The sequence below is a fragment of the Scyliorhinus torazame genome, chromosome 11 (genome assembly GCF_047496885.1).
Source record: "Scyliorhinus torazame isolate Kashiwa2021f chromosome 11, sScyTor2.1, whole genome shotgun sequence".
In the NCBI taxonomy this organism is placed as follows: Eukaryota; Metazoa; Chordata; class Chondrichthyes; order Carcharhiniformes; family Scyliorhinidae; genus Scyliorhinus; species Scyliorhinus torazame.
The window spans coordinates 1,409,061-1,436,240 of NC_092717.1; the positions used below are offsets into that span (position 1 = coordinate 1,409,061).

Consider the following 27,180-nt stretch of genomic DNA (forward strand, 5'->3'; position numbering starts at 1 on the left):
GGGGAGCGTGTATTCCATCTCCGCCCAGTAGTGGGGAGCACGTATTCCATCTCCGCCCAGTAGTGGAGGAGCGCGTATTCCATCTCCGTCCGGTAGTGGGGAGCGCGTATTCCATCTCCGTCCAGTAGTGGGGGAGCGCGTATTCCATCTCCGCCAGTAGTGGAGGAGCGCATATTCCATCTCCGTCCAGTAGTGGGGAGCGCGTATTCCATCTCCGTCCGGTAGTGGGGAGCGTGTATTCCATCTCCGTCCAGTAGTGGGGGAGAGCATATTCCATCTCCGCCCAGTAGTGGGGAGTGCGTATTCCATCTCCGTCCGGTAGTGGGGAGCGTGTATTCCATCTCCGTCCAGTAGTGGGGGAGCGCGTATTCCATCTCCGCCAGTAGTGGAGGAGCGCATATTCCATCTCCGTCCAGTAGTGGGGAGCGCGTAGTCCATCTCCGCCCTGTAGTGGGGGAGCGCGTATTCCATCTCCGTCCAGTAGTGGGGGAACACGTATTCCATCTCCGTCCAGTAGTGGGGGACCGCATATTCCACCTTCATCCAGTAGTGGGGGAGCACGTAGTCCATCTCCGCCCTGTAGTGGGGGAGCGCGTATTCCATCTCCGTCCAGTAGTGGGGGAGCGCGTATTCCATCTCCGCCAGTAGTGGAGGAGCGCATATTCCATCTCCGTCCAGTAGTGGGGAGTGCGTATTCCATCTCCGTCCGGTAGTGGGGAGCGTGTATTCCATCTCCGTCCAGTAGTGGGGGAGAGCATATTCCATCTCCGCCCAGTAGTGGGGAGCGCGTATTCCATCTCCGTCCGGTAGTGGGGAGCGTGTATTCCATCTCCGTCCAGTAGTGGGGGAGCGCGTATTCCATCTCCGCCAGTAGTGGAGGAGCGCATATTCCATCTCCGTCCAGTAGTGGGGAGCGCGTAGTCCATCTCCGCCCTGTAGTGGGGGAGCGCGTATTCCATCTCCGTCCAGTAGTGGGGGAACACGTATTCCATCTCCGTCCAGTAGTGGGGGACCGCATATTCTACCTTCATCCAGTAGTGGGGGAGCACGTAGTCCATCTCCGCCCTGTAGTGGGGGAGCGCGTATTCCATCTCCGTCCAGTAGTGGGGGAGCGTGTATTCCATCTCCGCCCAGTAGTGGGGAGCACGTATTCCATCTCCGCCCAGTAGTGGAGGAGCGCGTATTCCATCTCCGTCCAGTAGTGGGGGAGCGCGTATTCCATCTCAACCCTGTAGTGGGGGAGCGCATATTCCATCTCCGTCCAGTAGTGGGGGAGCACGTATTCCATCTCCACCCTGTAGTGAGGTAGTGGATATTCCATCTCTGCCTAGTGGTGGGGAGCGCGTATTCCATCTCCGCCCAGTAGTGGGAAACGCGCATTCCATCTCCGCCAGTAGCGGGGGAGCGCCTATTCCATCTCCGCCCTGTAGTGAGGGAGTGGATATTCCATCTCCGTCCAGTAGTGGGGAGCACGTATTCCATCTCCGCCCTGTAGTGAGGGAGTGGATATTCCATCTCCGCCCAGTAGTGGGGGAGCGTGTATTCCACCTCCGCCCAGTAGTGGGGGAGAGCATATTCCATCTCCGCCCAGTAGTGGGGAGCGCGTATTCCATCTCCGTCCGGTAGTGGGGAGCGTGTATTCCATCTCCGTCCAGTAGTGGGGGAGCGCGTATTCCATCTCCGCCAGTAGTGGAGGAGCGCATATTCCATCTCCGTCCAGTAGTGGGGAGCGCGTAGTCCATCTCCGCCCTGTAGTGGGGGAGCGCGTATTCCATCTCCGTCCAGTAGTGGGGGAACACGTATTCCATCTCCGTCCAGTAGTGGGGGACCGCATATTCCACCTTCATCCAGTAGTGGGGGAGCACGTAGTCCATCTCCGCCCTGTAGTGGGGGAGCGCGTATTCCATCTCCGTCCAGTAGTGGGGGAGCGTGTATTCCATCTCCGCCCAGTAGTGGGGAGCACGTATTCCATCTCCGCCCAGTAGTGGAGGAGCGCGTATTCCCTCTCCGTCCAGTAGTGGGGGAGCGCGTATTCCATCTCAACCCTGTAGTGGGGGAGCGCATATTCCATCTCCGTCCAGTAGTGGGGGAGCACGTATTCCATCTCCACCCTGTAGTGAGGTAGTGGATATTCCATCTCTGCCTAGTGGTGGGGAGCGCGTATTCCATCTCCGCCCAGTAGTGGGAAACGCGCATTCCATCTCCGCCAGTAGCGGGGGAGCGCCTATTCCATCTCCGCCCTGTAGTGAGGGAGTGGATATTCCATCTCCGTCCAGTAGTGGGGAGCACGTATTCCATCTCCGCCCTGTAGTGAGGGAGTGGATATTCCATCTCCGCCCAGTAGTGGGGGAGCGTGTATTCCACCTCCGCCCAGTAGTGGGGGAGCGCGTATTCCGCCTCCGCCCAGTAGTGGGGGAGTGGATATTTCATCTCCGCCCTGTAGTGGGGGAGTGGCTATTCCATCAGTCTGCAGGAGAGATTGATTGGGGTGTCCCGTGGGTCTCTTGAGGGTTATTGCAAAATGCTAGTATTTATCAGTATGTTTGATTCCATATATATCACATAGCTGAACTCAATTTAATTTATAAAATACAATTTTAGCCCAATTTTTCATTTCTTTAATGGTTATTAGGAATGAATAGGATTTAGATTATTCCTAATCACAGCCATAGTTTATTAATGTTCATGTATTTCTGTTATTCTTCTATTTACTCCTTTTATTTGTCTGATTAAGTTCTTTCAACTCTGTCAAAAAGCAAATTATATGAAACTTAAAATATGAAATATTGGGGATAAATCTTACAGATTATTAAAAACATTTAATCCATTCTAAAAATGAAGAATCGTCAGACTACATTGCCTGAATGGATGAGTCATTTAAAAGTGCTGCCCACATAGTATGAAAGACGATTCTTGGTGTCTCTGAAACTTGATGACATTGATGTCTTGTGCTGCCCAAGTTTGAAAGATTCGGGAATGATTAAATCCATGAGAAGCATAAACAACCCAAAACCTGCTTTCATATTTCATTAGAGATATAATGTACACCTATGGAGTTTGTCATCTAACATATCAGACAGATTGTTGAACATTGGGTGAACGCCTCCACCTCGTGCACGAGGTTGGGGCTGATCCAGCTGAAGGACGTATATAGAGCACACCTTACAAGGGCGAGGATGAGCCGGCTCTTTGAGGGGGTAGAAGATGTGTGTGAATGATGCAAACCATGTTCATATGTTTTGATCCTGTCCAAAGCTGGAAGATTACTGGAAGGAGGTTTTTAAGGTAGTCTCTAAAGTGGTGCACGTGAAACTGGACCCGGGCCCTCGGGAGGCCATATTCAGGGTGTTGGACTAGCCGGGGTTGGAAACGGGTGCGGAGGCAGATGTTGTAGCCTTCGCCTCGTTGATCGCCCGAAGGAGGATCCTGTTGGGATGGGGAGCAACCTCTCCACTCTGTGCCCTGGTGTGGCGGGGGGACCTGCTGGAACTCTTAATGCTTGAAAAGGTCAAATTTGAACCGAGGGGAAGGATGGAGGGGTTCTACAATTCCTGGCCGTTATTCATTATGCACTTTCGAGAATTGGATCACATCGAACATTAGGGTGGTTGGGGGCTGGGAGGGTTGGGGGGGGGACTGTATGTATTAATGGTGACTATGGGTTATTCCTGATTCCTTTATGTCATTTGTTTATGTTAACATGTGGGCCAATGTCTGGGGTTTGGTGGGAGGATGGGATGTGCGGATGGGATTGTTGTTATTGGTATGGGGATTGACATTACATTCGTTACTGATTGTTGTTTATCGTTGGGTGTAAATTTGGGAGAAAATGTGAAAAAGGAGAATAAAAAATATTTTTTAAAAGAAGATTGTTGAACATTACAGATACATAATGAACAAATCCTAGTCCTGGGAGCTCATTCTGGCTAGTGATTGAAGCATGAAATCACCTGTCGATAGGTGATGTGCCGCCCATGGTATCAAAGGCACTTGTTAGTCTGAGCTGGAATATCAAACCCTCTGTTGATGGGTCTGGAGTTTGATCAAAGAATAATGACACTTACCTTGAGCGTAACACATAGCACATGATGAGCAAGTCCTGGTTAAGTGGCAGTTGAGGACATGAACAGGAAGAGTTGGTAAGGAGGGTTATTTGAGCCTGCAGGATAGGTGCCAGTGTCTTGAGAATCTCTGTAACTTCCACCACTGTGATGATTTCATTGCAGCCTCCTCTGCTCACAGCTTTTACTTTGGCTCGGATAACTGTAGCAAAAATAAAGAGGCAAAAATAAACTGAAAACACAAAGCTGATTCTCAAATTCAAATAAGAGTTCATGTTAATGAGCTACTTAATCTCCTGTTCAGGGAATTTGACTCAATGCTTGAAAATTAATAATTAAACAAGTATTTTACCCAACCTTAACTATTGCTGATATCAGTAAATATTAGTTAAAATCTTATACTAAACTTATCAGTCACCTTTTATATTCATTTAATCTGCCAACGCCTTCAATGTGGGGAATTTATCCCAATGGATTTTGATAATTTTCATATTAATGAACAGCAAATTAGATTTAATTGTGATGTGACAACATTCTACACATCACTGTTATATTCTGATTTCATCATCAGCTATTTATCTGTTTGGGCTGCATGCAGAACAATACTTTTCACTGTACTTCGGTACACATGACAATGCCTTCAAATCCTTCCTCAAGAATGGTGCTCAAAACTGGATGCTAGCTAGTGCCTTAGACAAGTTCAACGTGACCTCCTTACTCTTGTACTCAATGCCCCCATTAATAAAACGTGTACGCTATTAAGTTTTCTTTCAACATGGCCTTCATCTTCAATGACTTAATGTTTCTTTTCAAGATGGATTAAGCATGGGGCAGCATGGTGGCTCAGTGGGTTAGCACTGCTGCTTCACGGCGCCGAGGTCCCAGGTTCGATCCCGGCTCTGGGTCACTGTCCGTGTGGAGTTTGCACATTCTCCCCATGCTTGCGTGGGTTTCGCCCCCACAGCCCAAAACGATGTGCAGGATAGGTGGATTGGCTACGCTAAATTGCCCCTTAATTGGAAAAAATTAATTGGGTACACTAAATTTATAAAAAATAAAATTAAAAATTAAAAAATGGATTAAGCACTTTAATCAAATGTTGTTTTATACGTTTGTTGGAATGTAAATGTAGTGAACCTTTTAATGAGAGTTAAATAAAAACAAAGACTGCAATAGACACTCACAACTTTATCTTATTTAATCTCAGCATGGGTCCTGAGGTCTACAATGGTGGATACTGGGTGAATTAGCATGGTAGGTGTAATGGAAAAGGATGGGGACATAGGTTGGCATGTGTTGGTACTAATTTGACATAGGGGCTATAAAGGGAAATGGGGGTGGGTAGGTGCATGAAATGCCTATTGATTTTGTTCCTAACTAAAGTTTCCAGAAGCTTTACTCCCACTGAAGTGAAACTGACAGGTCTGTAGTTGCCAGTTATCCTTGTAGCCCTTTTTGAACAAGGGTATGACAGTCACAGTCTGCAGTCCGCTGTCTGGAACCATCCCAGTGTCTAAGGAAGACTAGAGGACATTAGTCCCAGTCCTGTTAAGGTGTAAACCATTCTTCTAGTACAGGTCCCACCTTCACCAGAACTGGTCCTAATGCCTCAGAAATCCAAAACCTTCCTTCCTACCCCAATTCTCCAGCCACATGTTGAACTGCTCAATCTTCTTTTTTTTTTAGGTTCACCAGCACATGGCACTGGGAGTAATCCTGAGATTACTGCTCTTGAGTTTCTGCCTTTTAATTTCGTTCCCAACTCTCTAAAATCAGCTTTCAGGAACTCACCCCTTTTCCTGACTATGTCATTAATCCCAGTGTGAAACATAACCTCCAGCTGTTCACCCGTCCCGAAAGAATATCATGCCGCTGTTCTGTAACATCCTGGACCCTGGTACCAGGGAGGCAACGTACCATCCTGAAATCATGTCTGCGACTACAAAAAAGCCTGTCTGCTCCCCTAACTATGGAATCCTGTACCACAATAGACTTCCACTCTTCTTCATCCCCTGTGCAGCTGAACCATCCGTGATGCCACAAACATGGGGCGTCATTCTCCGACCCCCGCCGGGTCGGAGAATGGCCGTTGGCCGCCGTGAATCCCGCCCCCGCCGAAGTCTCCGGTACCGGAGATTGGGCGGGGGCGGGAATCGGGCCGCGCCGGTTGGCGGGACCCCCCGCTGGATTCTCCGGCCCGGATGGGCCGAAGTCCTGCCCAGAAATTGCCTGTCCCGCCGGCGTAAATCAAACCTGGTATTTACCGGCGGGACCAGGCGGCGCCGGCGGGCTCCGGGGTCCTGGAGGGGGCGCGGGGCGATCTGGCCCCGGGGGGTGCCCCCACGGCGGCCTGGCCCGCGATCGGGGCCCACCGATCCGCGGGCGGGCCTGTGCCGTGGGGGCACTCTTTCCCTTCCGCCTCCGCCACGGCCTCCACCATGGCGGAGGCGGAAGAGACTCTCCCCACTGCGCATGCGCGGGAAACTGACAGCGGTCGCTGACGCTCCCGTGCATGCGCCGCATTTCCGCGCCAGCTGGCGGGGCAACAAACACCATTTCCGCCAGCTGGCGGGGCGGAAATCCCTCCGGCGTCGGCCTAGCCCCTCAATGTTGGGGCACCTTTGGGCCGGCGCGATGCCCGTCTGATTGGCGCCGTCTTTGGCGCCAGTCGGCGGACATCCCGCCGTTGGGGGAGAATTTCGCCCATGATTCTTGCTACAATCCTCGGAGGAACCATCTAGCTCACAAGTGTCCAAAATTGAAAACAGTTAGGCAGCGTGATACCCTAAGTGGATTCCTGCCTGGCTCTCTTAGAGATGTCGGCAGTCACAGCTTCCCTTTCTGTCTGTGTACTTCTTAACTGTGTTGTGACCACCGCTCTAAAGGTGCTACCCAGGTGATCCTCAGCTTTGTGGATGCGCCAAAGTGACTCTAGCTGCTAGTCAAGTTCACAGACTGGGGGATGCAGTGGTGTAGTGCTGTTGTCAATAACTCAGAGATCTAGTGTAATGCTCAGGGACCCGGCTTTGAATCCCACCATGGCTGTTGAGGGAGTTTGAATTTAATTTTAAAAGTCTAATGATGAAGCTGTTGCTATTTTTTGTAAAAGCCCATCTGATTCACTAATGAATTGTAGCGAAGGAAATCTGGTGTCCTTACCTGGAATAGTTGTGACTCCAGACTATTGCAATGTGTATTGACTCTTAAATGCCCTCTGAAATGTATCATGCCACTAGAAAGTCAAAAAGTAAGGAATCCAGGCCGATCATCCAGCATCGACCTAGGCACCGGAAACAACGATGGCATACCCAGCCCTGCCGACTCTGCAAAGTCCTTACTGATATCTGTGGGCTTGTGTCAAAGTTGGGAGAGCTGTCTCACAGACTAGTAAAGCAACAGCCTGACATAGTCATACTCACAGAATCATACCTTACGGACAATGTCCCAGACACCACTATCACCATTCCTGCGTACGTCCTGTCTCACCGGCAGGACAGACCCAGCAGAGGTGGCAGCACAGTGGGATACAAATGGGAGTCCTCAACGTTGACTCCATGCAGTCTCATGGCATCAGGTCAAATATGGGCAAGGAAACATCCTGTTGATTATTGACATACTGCCACCACCACCACTAAGCCCCCCCCCCACCCCATAACCCGCCAATCTCAGCTGATGAATCAGTGCTCCTCCATGTTGAAATCCACTTAAAGGAAGCACTGAGGGTGTCCAGGGCACAGGATGTAGTTTGGGTGTTGGACTCTAATATCCATCACTGAGTGGTTTGGTAACATCACTATAGACCAAGCTGGCCAGGTCCTGAAGGACATCGCTGCTAGCCTGGTTCTGAGGGAGGTGGTGAGGGAACCAACAAGAAGGAAAAACATATTTCACCTCATCCTCACCAATCTGCCTGCTGCAGGTGTATCTGTCCCTGACAGTATCGGTCGGAGTGACCACCGCACAGTCCTTGTGGAGGCAAAGACCCATCTTCACATTGAGGATACCCTCCATCGTGTTGCGTGGCACCGTGCTAAATGAGATAGACATCAAACAGATCTAGCTGCTCAAGACAGAGCATCCATGAGGCACATGGGCCATCAGCAGCAGCAGAACTTTACCACAATCTGTAACCTCCTGGCCCGGCATATCCCCCACTCGATCATTACCACCAAGCCAGGGGATCGACCCTGGTTCAATGAAGCGTGCAGGAGAGGATGTCAGGAGCAACATCAGGCATCCCGAGAAATGAGTGTTAACCTGGTGAAGCTACAACACAGGACCGCTTGTGTGTCAAACAGCATAAGCAGCAAGTAATAGACAGAGCTCAGTGATTTCACAACCAACGGATCAGATCTGAGCTCTGCAGTCCTGCTACATCCAGCCGTGAATGGTGGTGGACAATTAAACAACTCACTGGAGGAGGAGGCTCCACAAATATCCCCATCCTCAATGATGGAGGAGCCCAGCACATCTGTGCAACAGACTGCTGTGGCATTTGTCACAATATTCAGCCAGATGATCCATCTCGGTCTCCTCCGGAGGTCCCCAGCATCACAGATGTCAGTCTTCAGCCAATTCAATTCACTTCACGTGATATCAAGAAATGGTTAAAAACACTGGATGTTGCACAGGTGATAGGCCCTGACAATATTGTGCTCCAGAACTTTCTGTGCTTCTAGCCAACACTGGCATCTATCCGGAAATGTGGAAAATTGTCCAGGTATGTCATGTACACAAGAAGCAGGACAAATCCAATTATTGCCACATCACTCTACTCTCGATCATCAGTAAAGTGATGAAAGGGGTCACCTGTAGTGCTATCAGGCAGCAGTTGCTCGCGGTTACTCAGTCTGCGTTCCAACAAGGCCATCCAGCTCCTGACTTTATTACTGCCTTGGTTCAAACATGGACAAAGGAACGGAAAGGAGCAGAAATCCAAGGATGAAATGAGAATTTCTTCCATTGATCTGTTTTCCTCTCAACATTGTCTCCCCTCCCCCCACCCCACTAAGACTATCTGTTCCCTGTTCCAAATTGTCCTTTGACACACTGCTTACCTTGGTTTTGCCATTAACACATTCTGATCCCTGAATGTGCCACTATCAGCACCCTTCTTAGTCAATATCTGCCATCATTTATATCCCCTTGCTCTTTTTGTCCAGCACATTTTTTTAGAATTCATAGAATTTACAGTGCAGAAGGAGGCCATTCGGCCCATCGAGTCTGCACCGGCTCTTGGAAAGAGCACCCTACCCAAGGTCAACACCTCCACACTATCCCCATAACCCAGCAACCCCACCCAACACTAAGGGCAATTTTGAACACTAAGGGCAATTTATCACGGCCAATCCACCTATCCTGCACATCTTTGGACTGTGGGAGGAAACCGGAGCACCCGGAGGAAACCCACGCACACACGGGGAGGATGTGCAGACTCCGCACAGACAGTGACCCAAGCCGGAATCGAACCTGGGACCCTGGAACTGTGAAGCAATTGTGCTATCCACAATGCTACCGTGCTGCCACATCTTTGTCAATCTCCTCCTATCACTGGCCCTCTATCCCACCCCACTGTTCCATGTGCTCCCCATCCACTCCCCCAACAACAGTATAAACATCATCCTATTTCCAGCTCTCTCCAGCTTTGACAAAGAGTCGCCCAGACTCGAAATGTCAGCTCCCTTCTCTCTCCACAGATGCTGTCAGACCTGCTGAGATTGTCCAGAAATTTCTGTTTATGTTTCAGATTCCAGCATCTGCAGTAATTTGCTTTGATGAGAGTGACTGCCCTTGACATCAAGGTAACATCTGTCCGAGTGTGGCATCAAGGAGCCCTAATAAAAGTGGAATAAGAATCAGAGGGAAACCTCGCCACTGGTAGGAGTCGATACCAGTACAAGCGAAGATGTTTGTTGTTGGATTTCAGTTCCAGATGTCACGATAGGCATTCCTCAGGATAGTGTCCTCGGCCCAATCATCTTCAACTGCTGCTTCAATGTCCTTCCTTCCATAATAAGGTCAAAAGTGCGGATGTTCACTGAAGATTGTGCAATGTTCAGCAACACCCGTGAGTCCTCAGATAATGAAGCAGTCCATGTCCAAATGCAGTAAGACCTGGACAATATCCAGGCTTGGGCTGACAGGTGGCAAGTAACATTTGCATCACAGAAGTGCCAGGCAATTACTATCTCCAACAAGAGGGAATCTACCCATCGCCTCTTGAAATCCAATGGGCAGCACGGTAGCATTGTGGATAGCACAATTGCTTCACAGCTCCAGGGTCCCAGGTTCGATTCCGGCTTGGGTCACTGTCTGTGCGGAGTCTGCACGTCCTCCCTGTGTCTGCGTGGGTTTCCTCCGGGTGCTCCGGTTTCCTCCCACAGTCCAAAAATGTGCAGGTTAGGTGGATTGGCCATGATAAATTGTCCTTAGTGTCCAAAATTGCCCTTAGTGTTGGGTGGGGTTACTGGGTTATGGGGATAGGATGGAGGTGTTGACCTTGGGTAGGGTGCTCTCTCCAAGAGCCGGTGCAGACTCGATGGGCCGAATGGCCTCCTTCACTGTAAATTCTATGATTACCATCGCTGAATGCCCTACTATCTGATTACCATTGACCAGAAATTAAACTGGACCCAGCCATATCTATACTGTGACCACAAGAGCAGGTCAGAGGCTGGGAATGCTACGGCGAGTAACTCACCTCCGGACTCTGCCTGGATGAATGCAGCTCCAACAACACTGGAGAAGCTTGACACCACCCAGGACAATGCAGTTTGATTGGCACCCTATTCACAAAACATTCACTCTCTCCATCATCGACACACTGTGGCAGCCGTGTGTACCATTGACAAGATGCACTGTGGGAACTCACCAAAGCTCCTTAGGCAGCACCTTCCAAGCCTGTGACTGACTGCTACCATCTAGAAGGACAAGAGCAGCAGATCCCTGGGAACCCCATCACCTGGATGTTCCCCTCCAAGTCACTCACCACCCTGACTGGGAAATATATCACCGTCCCTTCACTGTCGCTGGGGCAACATCCTGAAACTCGCTCTCTAAAGCGCTGTAGGTGACCTACACCACATGGTCTGCAGTAGTCAGAGAAGGCAACTCACCACCACCATTCTTTCGAGGACAATTAGGAATGGACAGTAATGTTGACTAAGCCACACCCACATCCCATGAATGAATAAAAAAAACATGAGCTCAGGTTTCCGCCACTGGTTCGGCAACTTCACTGGTTAAAGTCATCAGCATAAATTTGGCTTTAATTGAAATCTCACTTTGATAAAACATACAGAAAAATTGAGGTGTTATAATGGTGATTCAGGCACAGCACTGGGAACAGTAAATGGAGCTGTGATTTACACTTACCCTTGTTGCTAACTTTGGTTGGCTCTTAATTCGTTGCCCGTTGGGTCTTTACTGAATTTGCTCTGTTTCTATAACCTTTGCTCTAGAGTCGCCAGGTATCTTTATGATACCGCCACGAGGTTCAAGTTCAAGTACTGATCAATAACTCAACACACCAATTAGTATGATTCATAGGAACATAAGAACATAAGAAGTAGGAGCAGGAGTCGGCCATCTGGCCCCTCGAGCCTGCTCCACCATTCAATGAGATCATGGCTGATCTTTTGTGGACTCAGCTCCACTTTCCGGCCCAAACACCATAACCCTTAATCCCTTTATTCTTCAAAAAACTATCTTTATCTTAAAAACATTTAATGAAGGAGCCTCTACTGCTTCACTGGGCAAGGAATTCCATAGATTCACAACCCTTTGGGTGAAGAAGTTCCTCCTAAACTCAGTCCTAAATCTACTTCCCCTTATTTTGAGGCTATGCCCCCTAGTTCTGCTTTCACCCGCCAGTGGAAACAACCTGCCTGCATCTATCCTATCTATTCCCTTCATAATCTTATATGTTTCTATAAGATCCCCCCTCATCCTTCTAAATTCCAACGAGTACAGTCCCAGTCTACTCAACCTCTCCTCGTAATCCAACCCCTTCAGCTCTGGGATTAGCCTAGTGAATCTCCTCTGCACACCCTCCAGTGCCAGTACATCCTTTCTCAAGTAAGGAGACCAAAACTGAACACAATACTCCAGGTGTGGCCTCACTAACACCTTATACAATTGCAGCAGAACCTCCCTAGTCTTAAACTCCATCCCTTTAGCAATGAAGGACAAAATTCCATTTTGCCTTCTTAATCACCTGTTGCACCTGAAAACCAACTTTTTGCGACTCATGCACTAGCACACCCAGGTCTCTCTGCACAGCAGCATGTTTTAATATTTTATCATTTAAATAATAATCCCTTTTGCTGTTATTCCTACCAAAATGGATAACCTCACATTTGTCAACATTGTATTCCATCTGCCAGACCCTAGCCCATTCACTTAGCCTATCCAAATCTCTCTGCAGACTTCCAGTATCCTCTGCACTTTTTGCTTTACCACTTATCTTAGTGTCGTCTGCAAACGTGGACACACTGCCCTTGGTCCCCAATTCCAAATCATCTATGTAAATTGTGAACAGTTGTGGGCCCAACACTGATCCCTGAGGGACACCACTAGCTACTGATTGCCAACCAGAGAAACACCCATTAATCCCCACTCTTTGCTTTCTATTAATTAACCAATCCTCTATCCATGCTACTACTTTCCCCTTAATGCCATGCATCTTTATCTTATGCAACAACCTTTTGTGTGGCACCTTGTCAAAGGCTTTCTGGAAATCCAGATATACCACATCCATTGGCTCCCCGTTATCTACCGCACTGTTTATGTCCTCAAGAAATTCCACTAAATTAGTTAGGCACGACCTGCCCTTTATGAAACCATGCTGCATCTGTCCAATGGGACAATTTCCATCCAGATGCCTCGCTATTTCTTCCTTGATGATAGATTCCAGCATCTTCCCTACTACCGAAGTTAAGCTCACTGGCCTATAATTACCCTCTTTCTGCCTACCTCCTTTTTTAAACAGTGGTGTCACGTTTGCTCATTTCCAATCCGCCGGGACCACCCCAGAGTCTAGTGAATTTTGGTAAATTATCACTAGTGCATTTGCAATTTCCCTCGCCATCTCTTTTAGCACTCTGGGATGCATTCCATCAGGTCCAGGAGACTTGTCTACCTTTAGCCCCATTAGCTTGCCCATCACTACTTCCTTGGTGATAACAATCCTCTCAAGGTCCTCACCTGTCATAGCTTCATTTCCATCAGTCACTGGCATGTTATTTGTGTCTTCCACTGTGAAGACCGACCCAAAAAACCTGTTCAGTTCCTCAGCCATTTCCTCATCTCCCATTACTAAATCTCCCTTCTCATCCTCTAAAGGACCAATATTTACCTTAGCCACTCTTTTTTATTTTATGTATTTGTAGAAACTTTTACTATCTGTTTTTATATTCTGAGCAAGTTTACTCTCATAATCTATCTTACTCTTCTTTATAGCTTTTTTAGTAGCTTTCTGTTGCCCCCTAAAGATTTCTCAGTCCTCTAGTCTCCCACTGATCTTTGCTACTTTGTATGTTTTTTCCTTCAATTTGATACTCTCCCTTATTTCCTTAGATATCCACGGTCGATTTTCCCTCTTTTTACCGCCCTTCCTTTTTGTTGGTATAAACCTTTGCTGAGCACTGTGAAAAATCACTTGGAAGGTTCTCCACTGTTTCTCAACTGTTTTACTATAAAGTCTTTGCTCCCAGTCTACCTTAGCTAGTTCTTCGCTCATCCCATTGTAATCTCCTTTGTTTAAGCACAAAACACTAGTGCTTGATTTTACCTTCTCACCCTCCATCTGTATTTTAAATTCCACCATATTGTGATCGCTCCTTCCGAGAGGATCCCTAACTATGAGATCCCGAATCAATCCTGTCTCATTACACAGGACCAGATCTAGGACCACTTGTTCCCTCGTAGGTTCCATTACATACTGTTCTAGGAAACTATCGCAGATACATTCTATAAACTCCTCCTCAAGGCTGCCTTGACCGACCTGGTTAAAACAATCAACATGTAGATTAAAATCCCCCATGATAACTGCTGTACCATTCTGTTATTTCTTTGTTTATTGCCTGCCCCACCATAATGTTACTATTTGGTGGCCTATAGATTACTCCTATCAGTGACTTTTTCGCCTTACTATTCCTGATTTCCACCCAAATGGATTCAACCTTATCCTCCATAGCACCGATGTTATCCCTTACTGTTGCCCGGATGTCATCCTTAAATAACAGAGCTACACCACCTCCCTTACCATCCACTCTGTCCTTCCGAAAAGTTTGATACCCTCGGATATTTAACTCCCAGTCGTGACCATCCTTTAACCATGTTTCAGTAATGGCCACTAAATCATAGTCATTCACGATGACTTGCGCCATCAACTCATTTACCTTATTCCTAATACTACGAGCATTCAGGTAAAGTACACTTATGTTGGCTTTTTTACCTCTGTTCTGAATCTTAACACCTCGATCAGTAACCTCTCCTAAGTTATATTTCCTCTTAACCTTTCTCCTAATTTTCCTTGTCGTTGAACCCATATCTTCATGTAACAACCTGCTGCGTCGCTTACCATTAATGTTTTCACTTCCCGTTTTATTTCTTTTAGTATTCCTGGTCCTATTCACTGAGCTCCCCTCAGTCACTGTACCTTGTACTGTCGCCCTTTTTGATTTTTGACTATGGCTTCTCTGCCTTACACTTTCCCCTTACTGCCTTTTATTACTGTCCCTGTTTTACTACCTTCCAACTTCCTGCATCGGTTCCCATCCCCCTGCCACATTAGTTTAAACTCTCCCCAACAGCTCTAGCAAACATACCCCCAGGACATCAGTTCCAGTCCTGCCCAGGTGCAGACCGTCCGGTTTGTACTGGTCCCACCTCCCCCAGAACCGGTTCCAATGTCCCAGGAATTTGAATCCCTCCCTCTTGCACCATCTCTCGAGCCATGTATTCATCCTCTCTATCCTGCCATTCCTACTCTGACTAGCTCGTGGCACTGGTAGCAATCCTGAGATTACTACCTTTGAGGTCCTACTTTTTAGTTTAACTCCTAGCTCCCTAAATTCATCTTGTAGGACCTCGTCCCGTTTTTTACCTATATTGTTGGTGCCTATGTGCACCACGACAGCTGGCTGTTCGCCCTCCCCCCCCCCCCCCCCCCAGAATGTCCTGCAGCCACTCCGAGACATCCTTGACCCTTGCACCAGGGAGGCAACATACCATCCTGGAGTCTCGATTGCGTCCGCAGAACCGCCTGTCTATTCCCCTTACAATTGAGTCCCCTATCACTATAGCCCTGCCATTCTTCTTCCTGCCCAGCTGCGCAGCAGAGCCAGCCACGGTGCCATGAACCTGGCTGCTGCTGCCTTCCCCTGGTGAGCCATCTCCCTCAACAGTATCCAAAGCGGTATACCTGTTTTGCAAGTAGATGACCGCAGAGGACACCTGCACTGCCTGCCTACTCTTGCTCTGTCTTTTGGTCACCCATTTACTATCTCCCTCAAATCAAAACACATTTATTATACACAGTCAATCACTACTCATGCATAAACTCTACTTTCTAGACTATTCTCTATCACTAAAAGGCCTATACTTAGCTTCGGAATTGGCCCACCAGGTCAGGGGAACAAATGGCCTTTCGTTCGATCTGAGTCTGCTGGATTCAAAAGCTGGTATGGACTGGTAGCTAGCAGGGCCTATCCCGTAGCGAGCGTTGACTGAAGACTTACTTGGTTGATGCGGCAGCTTAGACAGTTCACGCTCAAGGGTTGATTCGAGTTGCTGAGTGACCCTGCCAAGAAGAACGATTTGAACTTGGGGACTCTACTTTATAGTCCCCAGGGGCTTCACACTCCTTTGGGGTGGACCCCGTATCTGGTTCCAAGTAATTGGACTACGTTCTGATCATTTGGATCGATTTCTCCAATACTGGAGTTGTTCCCTGATCGCTGGGCGGTCCCTAAGTGTCCGTTGGCCTTCCTTTGTCTTGGCTCCTGCTGGCGCTGAGGAGTCTGGCTTGGCCTTATTCACCTTACATGTTTCAATTGTACCTGAGGATCGCTCATTACTATGCAGATGGCTGGGAGTTTCAGTGCTGTCTGGGTTTCTGCAAGTTCTAATACACAGGAGACTTTGCACGTGCCAATTTTTCCTGGCTTGGCTGAATTCCCCTGCAGTCTTTGCGGATCTCCATTTTAAGTCGGGAAGTGGCCAACCCAGGTGGCTACATTCCCTGTGTTATAACCGGAAACATAATGCTGACACTTGAGTAACAAATGTGGAAAATGTTGATATTTACACACAGCTAAATAATCCCTTCCACCTTCCCATTGAACGGCTCAATCCAGATTATTATTACAAAGCAAATTGCAGGTGCATTTTTCAATTGATCATATTAACCCTCACCCTGACTACTTCCGGTTCAATATTGCAATTTTAGCTTGCTTTTCACTGTCATTGAGGGAAAGCATTTAATAAAATGGCCTTCTTCCTTCTGATATAAATATGTTACATCCATGGAGAGAAGTCAAATGTGCTTGAGAGGCATCCAGTTAGACAGCTACATGTTTAAACATGTCTAACTAAATCCTCCAGAAAATAACATCAGCATTCGGGTAAAGACTGCACAAGGAAATCGAAATAATATTGCCTGTTGAGGTTACAATACTCAACTGTACAATGCAAATTAATTTACACATGATGTGAACATATAGCAAAAAGGCTGGATGCTCTGTTAGATGAGAATAGAGCTTAAAGGTTTGTGAATATGCTCTCAATTTATGGAATTATAAAATGGTGTGGAATCGCAATCAATCAGATTGCCTCAACCCCAATTCATAGAAGATCATAGAATTTACAGTGCAGAAGGAGGCTATTCGGCCCATCGAGTCTGCACCGGCTCTTGGAAAGAGCACCCTACCCAAGGCCAACACCGCCACCCTATCCCCATAACCCAGTAACCCCAACCAACACTAAGGGCAATTTTGGACACTAAGGGCAATTTATCAGGGCCAATCCACCTAACCTGCACATCTTTGGACTGTGGGAGGAAACCGGAGCACCCGGAGGAAACCCACGCACACACGGGGAGGATGTGCAGACTCCGCACAGACAGTGACCCAAGCTGGAATCGAACCTGGGACCCTGGAGCTGTGAAGCAATTGTGCTATCCACAAGGCTACTGTGCTGCTAATATTTGCAAATGAGCTCTATTCTCATCTGGGGCTGGTTTAGCACAGGGCTAAATCGCTGGCTTTGTAAAGCAGACCAAGGCAGGCCAGCAGCACGGTTCAATTCCTGTACCAGCCTCCCCGAACAGGCGTCGGAATGTGGCGACTTGGGGCTTTTCACAGTAACTTCATTTGAAGTCTACTTGTGACAATAAGCCATTTTAATTTCAAATGATGTGGTGATGCTGGCGGTGGACTGGGGTGAGCACAGTAAGAAGTCTTACAACACCAGGTTAAAGTCCAACAGGTTTGTTTGAATCACTGGTTTTCGGAGCACTGCTCCTTCCTCAGATGAATATTTGCACAGTCTGCAGTTTGATTAAAAGCTCGGAGCTGTCTTAAAATAAACTATCAATGCAGATGCTGTCATCGTTGTTTTTTTTAAATGCCACCTGACAATAAGTAGCTACCACTTACCATAGTTATAATTCTTTTCCAAGTATGTTTTTAGCGTTGGTTTAATTTTTCTGCATTTACAGCGATCTGCCGAAAAATAATAAAATGCAAATAATTTTAATTAAACTGGAACTAATACCTGAGATTTAAAAGTTCTGTCAAAAGTGTTAGTCTGTCAAACTTAAAAAGCCAGAGAGAAAATGGTTCCCAGCAGCGATGCGGCAGTTTGCTTTGGGGCGATGATATTTGTCCCAGTATATTTCACAGTGAGAGAGAAATGCTAATCAATAACAAACTACAGACTGGTAATCAATCTGCAGCTTTTCCAAATCCCATTCATTTTCATGTTACAGCATAAATGATGGTTAACGACACAGAAGTGTTCAGGTGAGATGTAAAAGTGAGGGAGCGGGTGGACTCTCTGAGGAACAGCATCTTGTGTGGCTCACGTTGAGAGTTCCTTGTGTGCCGAGTGGCCAGAGTACTGAGCACTTTCTGATGTTTGACAAGGTTCACATCTTCGCTGCATTCATGGCTCTTCCTGACTTTGCTATAACTCATGCCCCAGTTTTATTCCAAATACAAAAGCAAATTCAGTGGATGGTGGAAACCAGTCACTGACCTGCTGTCTTTTCCCAACACTTTGTTTTTATTTCACATCCGCAGCATTTTGCTTTAATTTGAGTGTTTTCTGTTGTGATGTCAGTTTTGTCCCCTTCCATGTCATGGACAATAATTTCCGTGTTTCTTTATAATAAAACATCGTTAGATGTAAAGTTTAGTGTTTTTCACTGACCCGCGCACTGATGTATTTCATTCTGCTAGAGTAAGCAGTGTGATTTCGAGGGTCTGATAGAGACCAGGGGGGATATCGCCGCTCGCTAACCTGTCTTCCAACTCCCGCAGGCAGGTTCCGGCACTGTCACATCTCCAGTGAAGTCTATCCACTCGGCATCTGGGAGTTTCAAACAAAAAGATTAGGTCAGTTCTGGCTGAATTAATTTCGCCGCCTGCCTTCTCTATATATGAGTAAGTGGATATTAACTTGGCCATGCTGGTGGTTTCTGTCTATATCAGTGTTACTGATTCCATATGACTGAAACGGAAAACTTTCTTTATCTTTTGAATTGAACTTCATTTGAGAGAAAATCCCCTGTACGAAAAAGGGAAAACCACAAATATTATTCTGCTTGAGATTGGTTATTGCTGTTCTGTCACAAGCCTTTACAAAGCTTTCCCCTGCTTTGCACCTCACCTGCAGGGACATCAGTGACAATTGCCTCCGGAGCGATGCAGACTCCCCGGTCGTACACAGGTAAATCTGTACACGCCAGGCCCTCCGGCCAACTGTGGTTGTATCTCCTCAGGATGGGCTCACAGCCGTCCCGAGCCTTCTGACAAACGGACTTACAGGGTCTGATCGGGTCATGGAGGAACTCGAGGGTACAGATGGGGGCAAACATGGCACAGAGAAAGAATCGCAACAGGGGGCTGCAGTCGGTGTCCACCAGCTGCTGGTACTGCTCGATGGCCAGAACGGCGTTCTCCTGGGTGCTGTGATGGAGATGGTTGGGCATCCGGGTGATATTCCAGGGCATGGAGTGGCACATGGGGATCCTGACCCGTTCACAGGGCGCTCCCTGCAGCCACCCAGCCGGAGAGAGCCCCAGGCAGAGGAACAGCAGCAACATCCTGCGCAGCAATTCTCCAAATCCACCCAAACCCTTCAGTAAAAACTCAAAGCACCAACTCAGGTGGAAGGGACGTGAAATCCGCTCCTTGCATTTAAATGGGGTGTCCAATGAGGAGCTTGATAACAGGGACGCAGGGAGTGAAGCAGCTCCTGGCACCTGCAGATTATGGGATGGCAGCGATACAGAAATGACGTGACCCTTGCCACTGATGCCTGACTGATATCTTTCACCTTTTTCCACTTACACTGACATCATCTGGTTCTGTTCCCTGTGCGTCATCAAACTCTTCAAATCCAAGATTTGAAACTCTGTGTTTAATCCGGGCAGATTGATCGCTGCTGATTACATTCGACCCGAAATGTGCATCTTACAAAGCAGAACAATTTAACGTGAAATGGAATCTTGTGGCTGCCTTGATTTAGCAGCAGCGGAAGACTGACAACGTGTTCGCAGTAATTGTTAATCCATGGGGAACACTGGAGAACGTTGGATGGGACGTGGGGGCTGGGGGAGGGGGGGGGGGTTACGGGGGGAGGACAAGTTATTCAGGCAGAGGCTTCACTGATGATCAAACTGAGAGAGTAACACTGGACAAGGAATATTCAAACACTAAGGGAGTGAAGGAATCAGGAATCGGTGTGAGAGGCGGGAAGACAATAGGCAGGTAGGAAGTGAGCGGCACTGCTCAATCCTGCATCAAGGAGCAAAGCGGGAGACGATGGGGGGGAGATGGGGGTTATCCTCCACTAATAATAATTGTTATTGTCACAAGTAGGCTTACAGTAACACTGCCATGAAGTTACTGTGAAAAGCCCCTAGTCGCCACATTCCCGAAGCACATGAAGATGTGGTTATTGGAGGTCAGTCATCTCCGTTTCACAGCATCACTGCAGGAGAGCCCCAGGATCTGCCCAAGGCCCAGCCATCTTCAGCTGCTTCATCTGTGATCTTCCCTCCACCATTCGGTCAGAATATGCAGCAGTCCATGTCCAAATGCAGAAGACCTGGACAATATCCAGGTTTGAGCTGACAAGTGGCAAGTTACATTCACGCCACACAAGTGCCAGGCACTGACCATCTCCAACAAGAGAGGATCTACTCATCACCTTTTGACATCCAATAGCATTACCATCGCTGAATCCCCAGATTACCATTGGCCAGAGTAGCCATATCGAGACTGTAGTTAAAGGCAGGTCAGAGGTTAGGACTCCTACAGTGAGTAACTCACCTCCTGCTCCGATTTTAGATGTTTCTAATTTTCTTGCAACATACAAAACAGCCACTCTCCTCTTAAAAATGTGCATAATGGTACATTCCAGTCCTTGAGCTCTCACTGAATGAAAATAATGCTTATCATTAGTTTGGTAAATTTTTGAAAAATGCATTTCATAGCTTGAACTAAATGTTCAAATTTCATTTGTCGAAACAGAAACTAGGATTCTCAATTCCAAAACAACCCAATTGTTATCAGTAACCCACCTTCACACACAAAGGTTATTTCAGTACAAATATCTCTTTATTTATTTCTCAAGAGCAATTAGGGATGGGCAATAAAACCCGGCCTTGCCAGCAACACCTTAATGAAGAATTAAAAAAGGGAACATTTGTACTGAAATGGAGTTTCTGCGTAAAAGTGGGACATTAATGATAATTGGATTATTTTTCAGTTTAAGGAATGTTGTATCTCAGTCTGATAATGTAACATATTGAAGAAACATTAAACCTAACATTCTAGAAATAGCTGCAAATGTATGGATACCTGACGGATAACCTGGTAATAATAATAATTTTTATTAGTGCCACAAGTAGGCTTACTTTAACACTGCAATGAAGTTACTGTGAAAATCCGCTTGTCACCACATTCAGGTGCCTGTTCGGTACACAGAGGGAGAATTCAGAATGTCCAATCCACCTAACAAGCACATTGTTCGGGGAAGCCCATGCAGACACGGGGAGTCACAGCGTCAGGGACCCATGTTCGATTCCTGGCTTGGGTCACTGTCTCTGTGGAGTCTGCACGTTCTCCCTGTATCTGTGTGGGTTTCCTCCGGGTGCTCTGGTTTCCTCCCACAAGTCCCGAAAGATGTGCTTGTTAGGCAAATTGGACATTCTGAATTCTCCCTCAGTGTACCCGAACAGGGGCGAAATTCTCCGACCCCCTGCCGGGTCGGAGAATCGCCGGGGGCTGGCGTGAATCCCGCCCCCGCCCGTTGCCGAAGTCTCCGGCACCGGATATTCGGTGGGGGCGGGTATCGCGCCGGTTGGCGGGCCCCCCCCCCCCCCCCCCCCCGCTCGATTCACCAGCCCGGATGGGCCGAAGTCCCGCCGCTAAAATGCCTGTCCTGCCAGCGTAAATTAAACTGCCTACCATACCGGCGGGACAAGGCGGCGCGGGCGGGCTCCGGGGTCCTGGGGGGGGCGGGGGCGATCTGGCCCCGGGGGGTGTCCCCACGGTGGCCTGGCCCGCGGTCGGGGCCCACCGATCCGCGGGCGAGCCTGTGCCGTGGGGGCACTCTTTCCCTTCCGCCTCCGCCACGGTCTCCACCATGGTGGAGGCAGAAGAGACTCCCTCCACTGCGCATGCGCGGGAAGCTGTCAGCGGCCGCTAACGCTCCCGCGCATGCGCTGCCCGGAGATGTCATTTCCGCGCCAGCTGACGGGGCACCAAAGGCCTTTTCCGCCAGCTGGCGGGGCGGAAATCCGTCCGCCGCCGACCTAGCCCCTCAATGTTGGGGCTCGGCCCCCAAAGATGCGGAGCATTCCGTGCCTTTGGGGCGGCACGATGCCCATCTGATTTGCGCCGTTTTGGGCGCCAGTCAGCGGACATCGCGCCGTTTCCGGAGAATTTCGCCCCAGATGCCGGAGTGTGGCAACTAGGGGATTTTCACAGTAACTTCATTGCAGTGTTAATGTAAGCCTACTTGTGACATTAATAAAGATTTTTTTTTTAAATCAAGCAAAATGTTTCATCCTGAATAGTGTTGAGATTATGGAGTTTTGTTAGAGCTGCACTCATCCAGTGGAGAGTATTCCATCACATTCCTGACTTGTGCCTTGCAGATGGTGGACAGGCTTTTGGGAGTCAGGAGGTGAGATACTCGCTGGAGGAATCCCAGCCTCTGACCTGCTCTTGTAGCCACAGGATTTATATGTCTGGTCCAGTTCAGCTTCTGATCAATAGTAACCACCAGGATGTTAATAGTGAGGAACTCAATGATGGTAATTCCATTGAATGTCAAGGATCCTCTCTTGTTGAAAATGGTCATCGCCTGGTATTGTGTGGTGTGAATGTTCCTTGCCACTTGTCAGCCCAAGCCTGGATATTGTCCAGGTCTTGTGTTATGGGCCAGGGTTTAGAGAACCCCAAAGTATATCATGGAGTTCACCTGACCCACAACTTTTAAGAGATTGTGGTATGGGGAGCACACGGCCCACTCTACAGGTGTGGTACAGCAGAAATGGAACAGTATTTTTTTAAAGCAAAACAATGTTTATTCTATGAACTCAAGTTAACCTTTTTAAAACATACAGGCAACATCTTAGCAACTATCAATTCAAATATAACCCCCAAAGAATACAACACTAAGTAATCCTTAAGCTGTCCTTTTAACATCCATAAGACTTTTGAAAAAACCTTCAAAATGAAGCACATCAGGTTAAAGTCACTACTGAGAGCAGTTATTCGTTTTAAATCACCAAAGGATCGATTTACAGTCTTTAGATTACAGAGAGTGAGACCCATAAACCTTCTGGCTATGGCTGCAGTTATCCAGCTCTGAAAACGGAACTAAAACACACCCTGCAGCAAACAGCCTAAAAATGAATGTAAAAAGCTGACAGACAGCCCAGCTCCACCCACTCTCTGACATCACTGCAGTAATAGACTCAAAAACAGTTTCTTCCCCGCTGTAACCAGACTCCTAAATGACACTCTTATGGACTGACCTCATTAACACGACACCCTGTATGCTTCATCCGATGCCGGTGCTTATGTAGTCACGTTGTATACCTTGCGTTGCCCTATTATGTATTTTCTTTTATTCCCTTTTCTTCCCATGTACTTAATGATCTGTTGAGCTGCTCGCAGAAAAATACTTTTCACTGTACCTCGGTACACGTGACAATAAACAAATCCAATCCAATCCAATCCAATAAATACCCATTTCTTAAAGGTACTCTCACTACAGATATTTATATACACACCCATTTATAAACACCCATTTCTTAAAGGTACTCTCACATTACACCTCCCCCCAAGAAAAAAAAACCATCAACGTCAAGATGGTTTCCTTCTCCACCTTTTCATTCTCCTTTAAGAAATGCACACAGTAAATATTCTTTTTGTTTCAAAAAACAACACACGCAAACAGGAACAAAGAACAAAGAAAAGTACAGCACAGGAACAGGCCCTTTGGCCCTCCAAGCCCGTGCCGACCAAGCTGCCCGTCTAAACTAAAATCTTCTACACTTCCTGGGTCCATACCCTGCTATTCCCATCCTATTCATGTATTTGTCAAGATGCCCCTTAAATGTCACTATTGTCCCTGCTTCCACCACCTCCTCCGGCAGCGAGTTCCAGGCACCCACTACCCTCTGTGTAAAATACTTGCCTCGTACATCTCCTCTAAACCTTGCCCCTCGCACCTTAAATCTATGCCCACTAGCAATTGACCCCTCTACCCTGGGGAAAAGCCTCTGACTATCCACCCTGTCTATGAAACGATTTATTTCATCTCTTATGGATCATCTAGGTCTGGAAATCAGACCACACATTCTTCTGAACTTAATTTCGTCTATGTCTTATTTACTTTCAACACTTCCTCAACGGTAACATATTTCAGCCTAGTGCTCAATTCTTTCCTTTTTTTCTTTTTTTTTTAATTTAGAGTACCCAATTCATATTTTTTCCAATTAATGGGCAATTTAGCGTGGCCATCCACCTAACTTGCGCATCTTTTTTTTTGGGTTGTGGGGGCGAAACCCACGCAAACACGGGGAGAATGTGCAAACTCCACACGGATGGTGACCCAGAGCCGGGATCGAACTTGGGACCTCGGCGCTGTGAGGCAGCAGCACTAATCACTGTGCCACCGTGCTAGATAATATATATAGTCCATTTCTTTTTTTTGTTCTTCTTCCTCCAACTGGAATCCTTCTCGATTGACATCTCTTTGAACAAGGTCTCTGCAAGATCCATCCATTTCTCTACGCCTCGGCATTTCTCTTTAAAGTCAGATACTTTAGTTCAATCTGATCACAGAGTCCCTTGTAATTCTCCAACACAGGAGCATTGGTTATCACAGCTTTCAGGCAGTCAAATGCTTGTTGAAACTCCGCTGTCCACTGAAATATTTTACGCTCTGTAGCCACCTGGGTTGGCCAAGTCCCGATTTAAAATGGAGAACAGCAAAGGCTGAAGGGAAATTCAGCCAACAGAGGCAGAAACCAGCAGGTGCAAGTTACTGTGTATTATATTCTGCAAAACCAGACAGCATCGATACGAGCAGCCATCTGCATAATAATGTAGCAGCCACCTACATACTAATAAGCGATCCCCGGGAACAATCGTAACATTTGGGACAAACAAAGCTAAGCCAGACTCCCCGGCGCCAGCAGGAGCCAACACAAAAGAGGTTAACGGACACCTCAAGACCACCCATCGATCAGGGAACCGCTCCAGTATTGGAGAAATCGAACCAAGCGATTGGAATGAAGTCCAATCACCTGGAACCAGGTACAGGGTCCGCCCCGAAAGGCGGGAAGCCCCTGGGGACTATAAAGTTAAGCCCCAAGTTCAAATTGTTCTTCTTGACAGGGTCACTCATAGAATCATAGAAGTTTACAGCATGGAAACAGGCCCTTCGGCCCAACCAGTCCATGCCGCCCAGTTTTTACCATTAAGCTAGTCCCAGTTGCCTGCACTTGGCCCTTAACCCTCTATACCCATCTTACCCATGTAACTATCTAAATGCTTTTTGAAAGACACAATTGTACCCGCCTCGACTACTACCTCTGGCAGCCCATTCCAGACACTCACTACCCTCTGAGTGAAGAAATTGCCCCTCTGGGCCCTTCTGAATCTCTCCCCTCTCACCTTAAACCTATGCCCTCTAGTTTTAGACTCCCCTACCTTTGGGAAAAGATGTTGACTATCTACCTTATCTATGCCCCTCATTATTTTATAGACCTCTATAAGATCACCCCTAAGCCTCCTACGCTGCAGGGGAAAAAGTCCCAGTCTATCCAGCCTCTCCTTATAACTCGAACCATCAAGTCCCGGTAACATCCTAGTAAATCTTTTCTGCACTCTTTCTAGTTTAATAATATCCTTTCTATAATAGGGTGACCAGAACTGCACACAGTATTCCAAGTGTGGCCGTACCAATGTCTTGTACAACTTCAACAAGACGTCCCAACTCCTGTATTCAATGTTCTGACCAATGAAACCAAGCATGCCAAATGCTGCCTTCACCACCCTGTCCACCTGCGACTCCACCTTCAAGGAGCTATGAACCTGTACTCCTAGATCTCTTTGTTCTATAACTCTCCCCAACGCCATACCATTAACTGAGTAGGTCCTGGCCTGATTCGATCTGCCAAAATGCATCACCTCACATTTATCTAAATTAAACTCCATCTGCCATTCGTCGGCCCACTGGCCTAATTGATCAAGATCCCATTGCAATCCTAGATAACCTTCTTCACTATCCACTGTGCCACCAATCTTGGTGTCATCTGCAAACTTACTAACCATGCCTCCTAAATTCTCATCCAAATCATTAATATAAATCACAAATAACAGTGGACCCAGCACCGATCCCTGAGGCATATCACTGGTCACAGGCCTCCAGTTTGAAAAACAACCCTCTACAACCACCCTCTGTCTTCTGTCGTCCAGCCAATTTTGAATCCAATTGGCAACCTCACCCTGGATCCCGTGAGCTTTAACCTTCTGCAACAACCTACCATGCGGTACCTTGTCAAAGGCTTTGCTAAAGTCCATGTAGACAATGTCTACTGCACTGCCCTCACGACCTTCTTGGTCACCCCCTCAAAAAACTCAATCAAATTTGTGAGACATGATTTTCCACGTACAAAGCCATGCTGACTGCCCCGAATCAGTCCTTGCCTCTCTAAATTCTTGTAGATCCTGTCTCTCAGAATACCTTCTAGCAACTTACCTACTACAGACGTTAGGCTCACCGGTCTGTAGTTCCCAGGCTTTTCCCTGCTGCCCTTCTTAAACAAGGGCACAACATTCGCCACTCTCCAATCTTCAGGCACCTCACCTGTGGCTGCCGATGATTCAAATATCTCTGTTAGGAGACCCACAATTTCCTCCCTAGCCTCCCACAACATCCTGGGATACATTTCATCAGGTCCCGGGGATTTATCTACTTTGATGCGCTTTAAGACTTCCAGCACCTCCTCCTCTGTAATATGCACACTTCTCAAGACATCACTATTTATTTCCCTTAGTTTCCTAACATCCATGCCTTTCTCCACCGTGAATACCGATGAGAAATATTCATTCAGGATCTCACCCAACTCTTGTGGCTCTGCACATAGATGTCCTTGTTGATCCTTAAGAGGCCCTACTCTGTCCCTAGTTACTCTTTTTCCCTTTATGTATCTGTAGAAGCTCTTTGGATTCTCCTTTGCATTATTTGCCAAAGCAATTTCATGTCCCCTTTTTGCCCTCCTGATTTCCCTCTTAACTCTATTTCGACAATCTCTATACTCTTCAAGGGATCCACTTGATCCCAGTTGTTTATTTACTTCATATGC

The 27,180-nt window shown here is 47.4% G+C and overlaps 1 protein-coding gene across 1 annotated transcript in view; it reads right to left on the reverse strand.

Annotated features, from left to right (window-relative positions):
• The window catches only part of LOC140386077 (secreted frizzled-related protein 4-like), an 81,836-nt gene that overhangs the window by 39,101 nt on the left and 15,555 nt on the right, over positions 1–27,180 (reverse strand). The window contains 6 exon segments of the mRNA XM_072468654.1: positions 4,065–4,263; positions 17,720–17,830; positions 18,603–18,653; positions 18,954–19,548; positions 19,637–19,758; positions 20,621–20,725. Coding sequence (XP_072324755.1) covers positions 4,065–4,263; positions 17,720–17,830; positions 18,603–18,653; positions 18,954–19,548; positions 19,637–19,758; positions 20,621–20,725 — 1,183 coding nt within the window.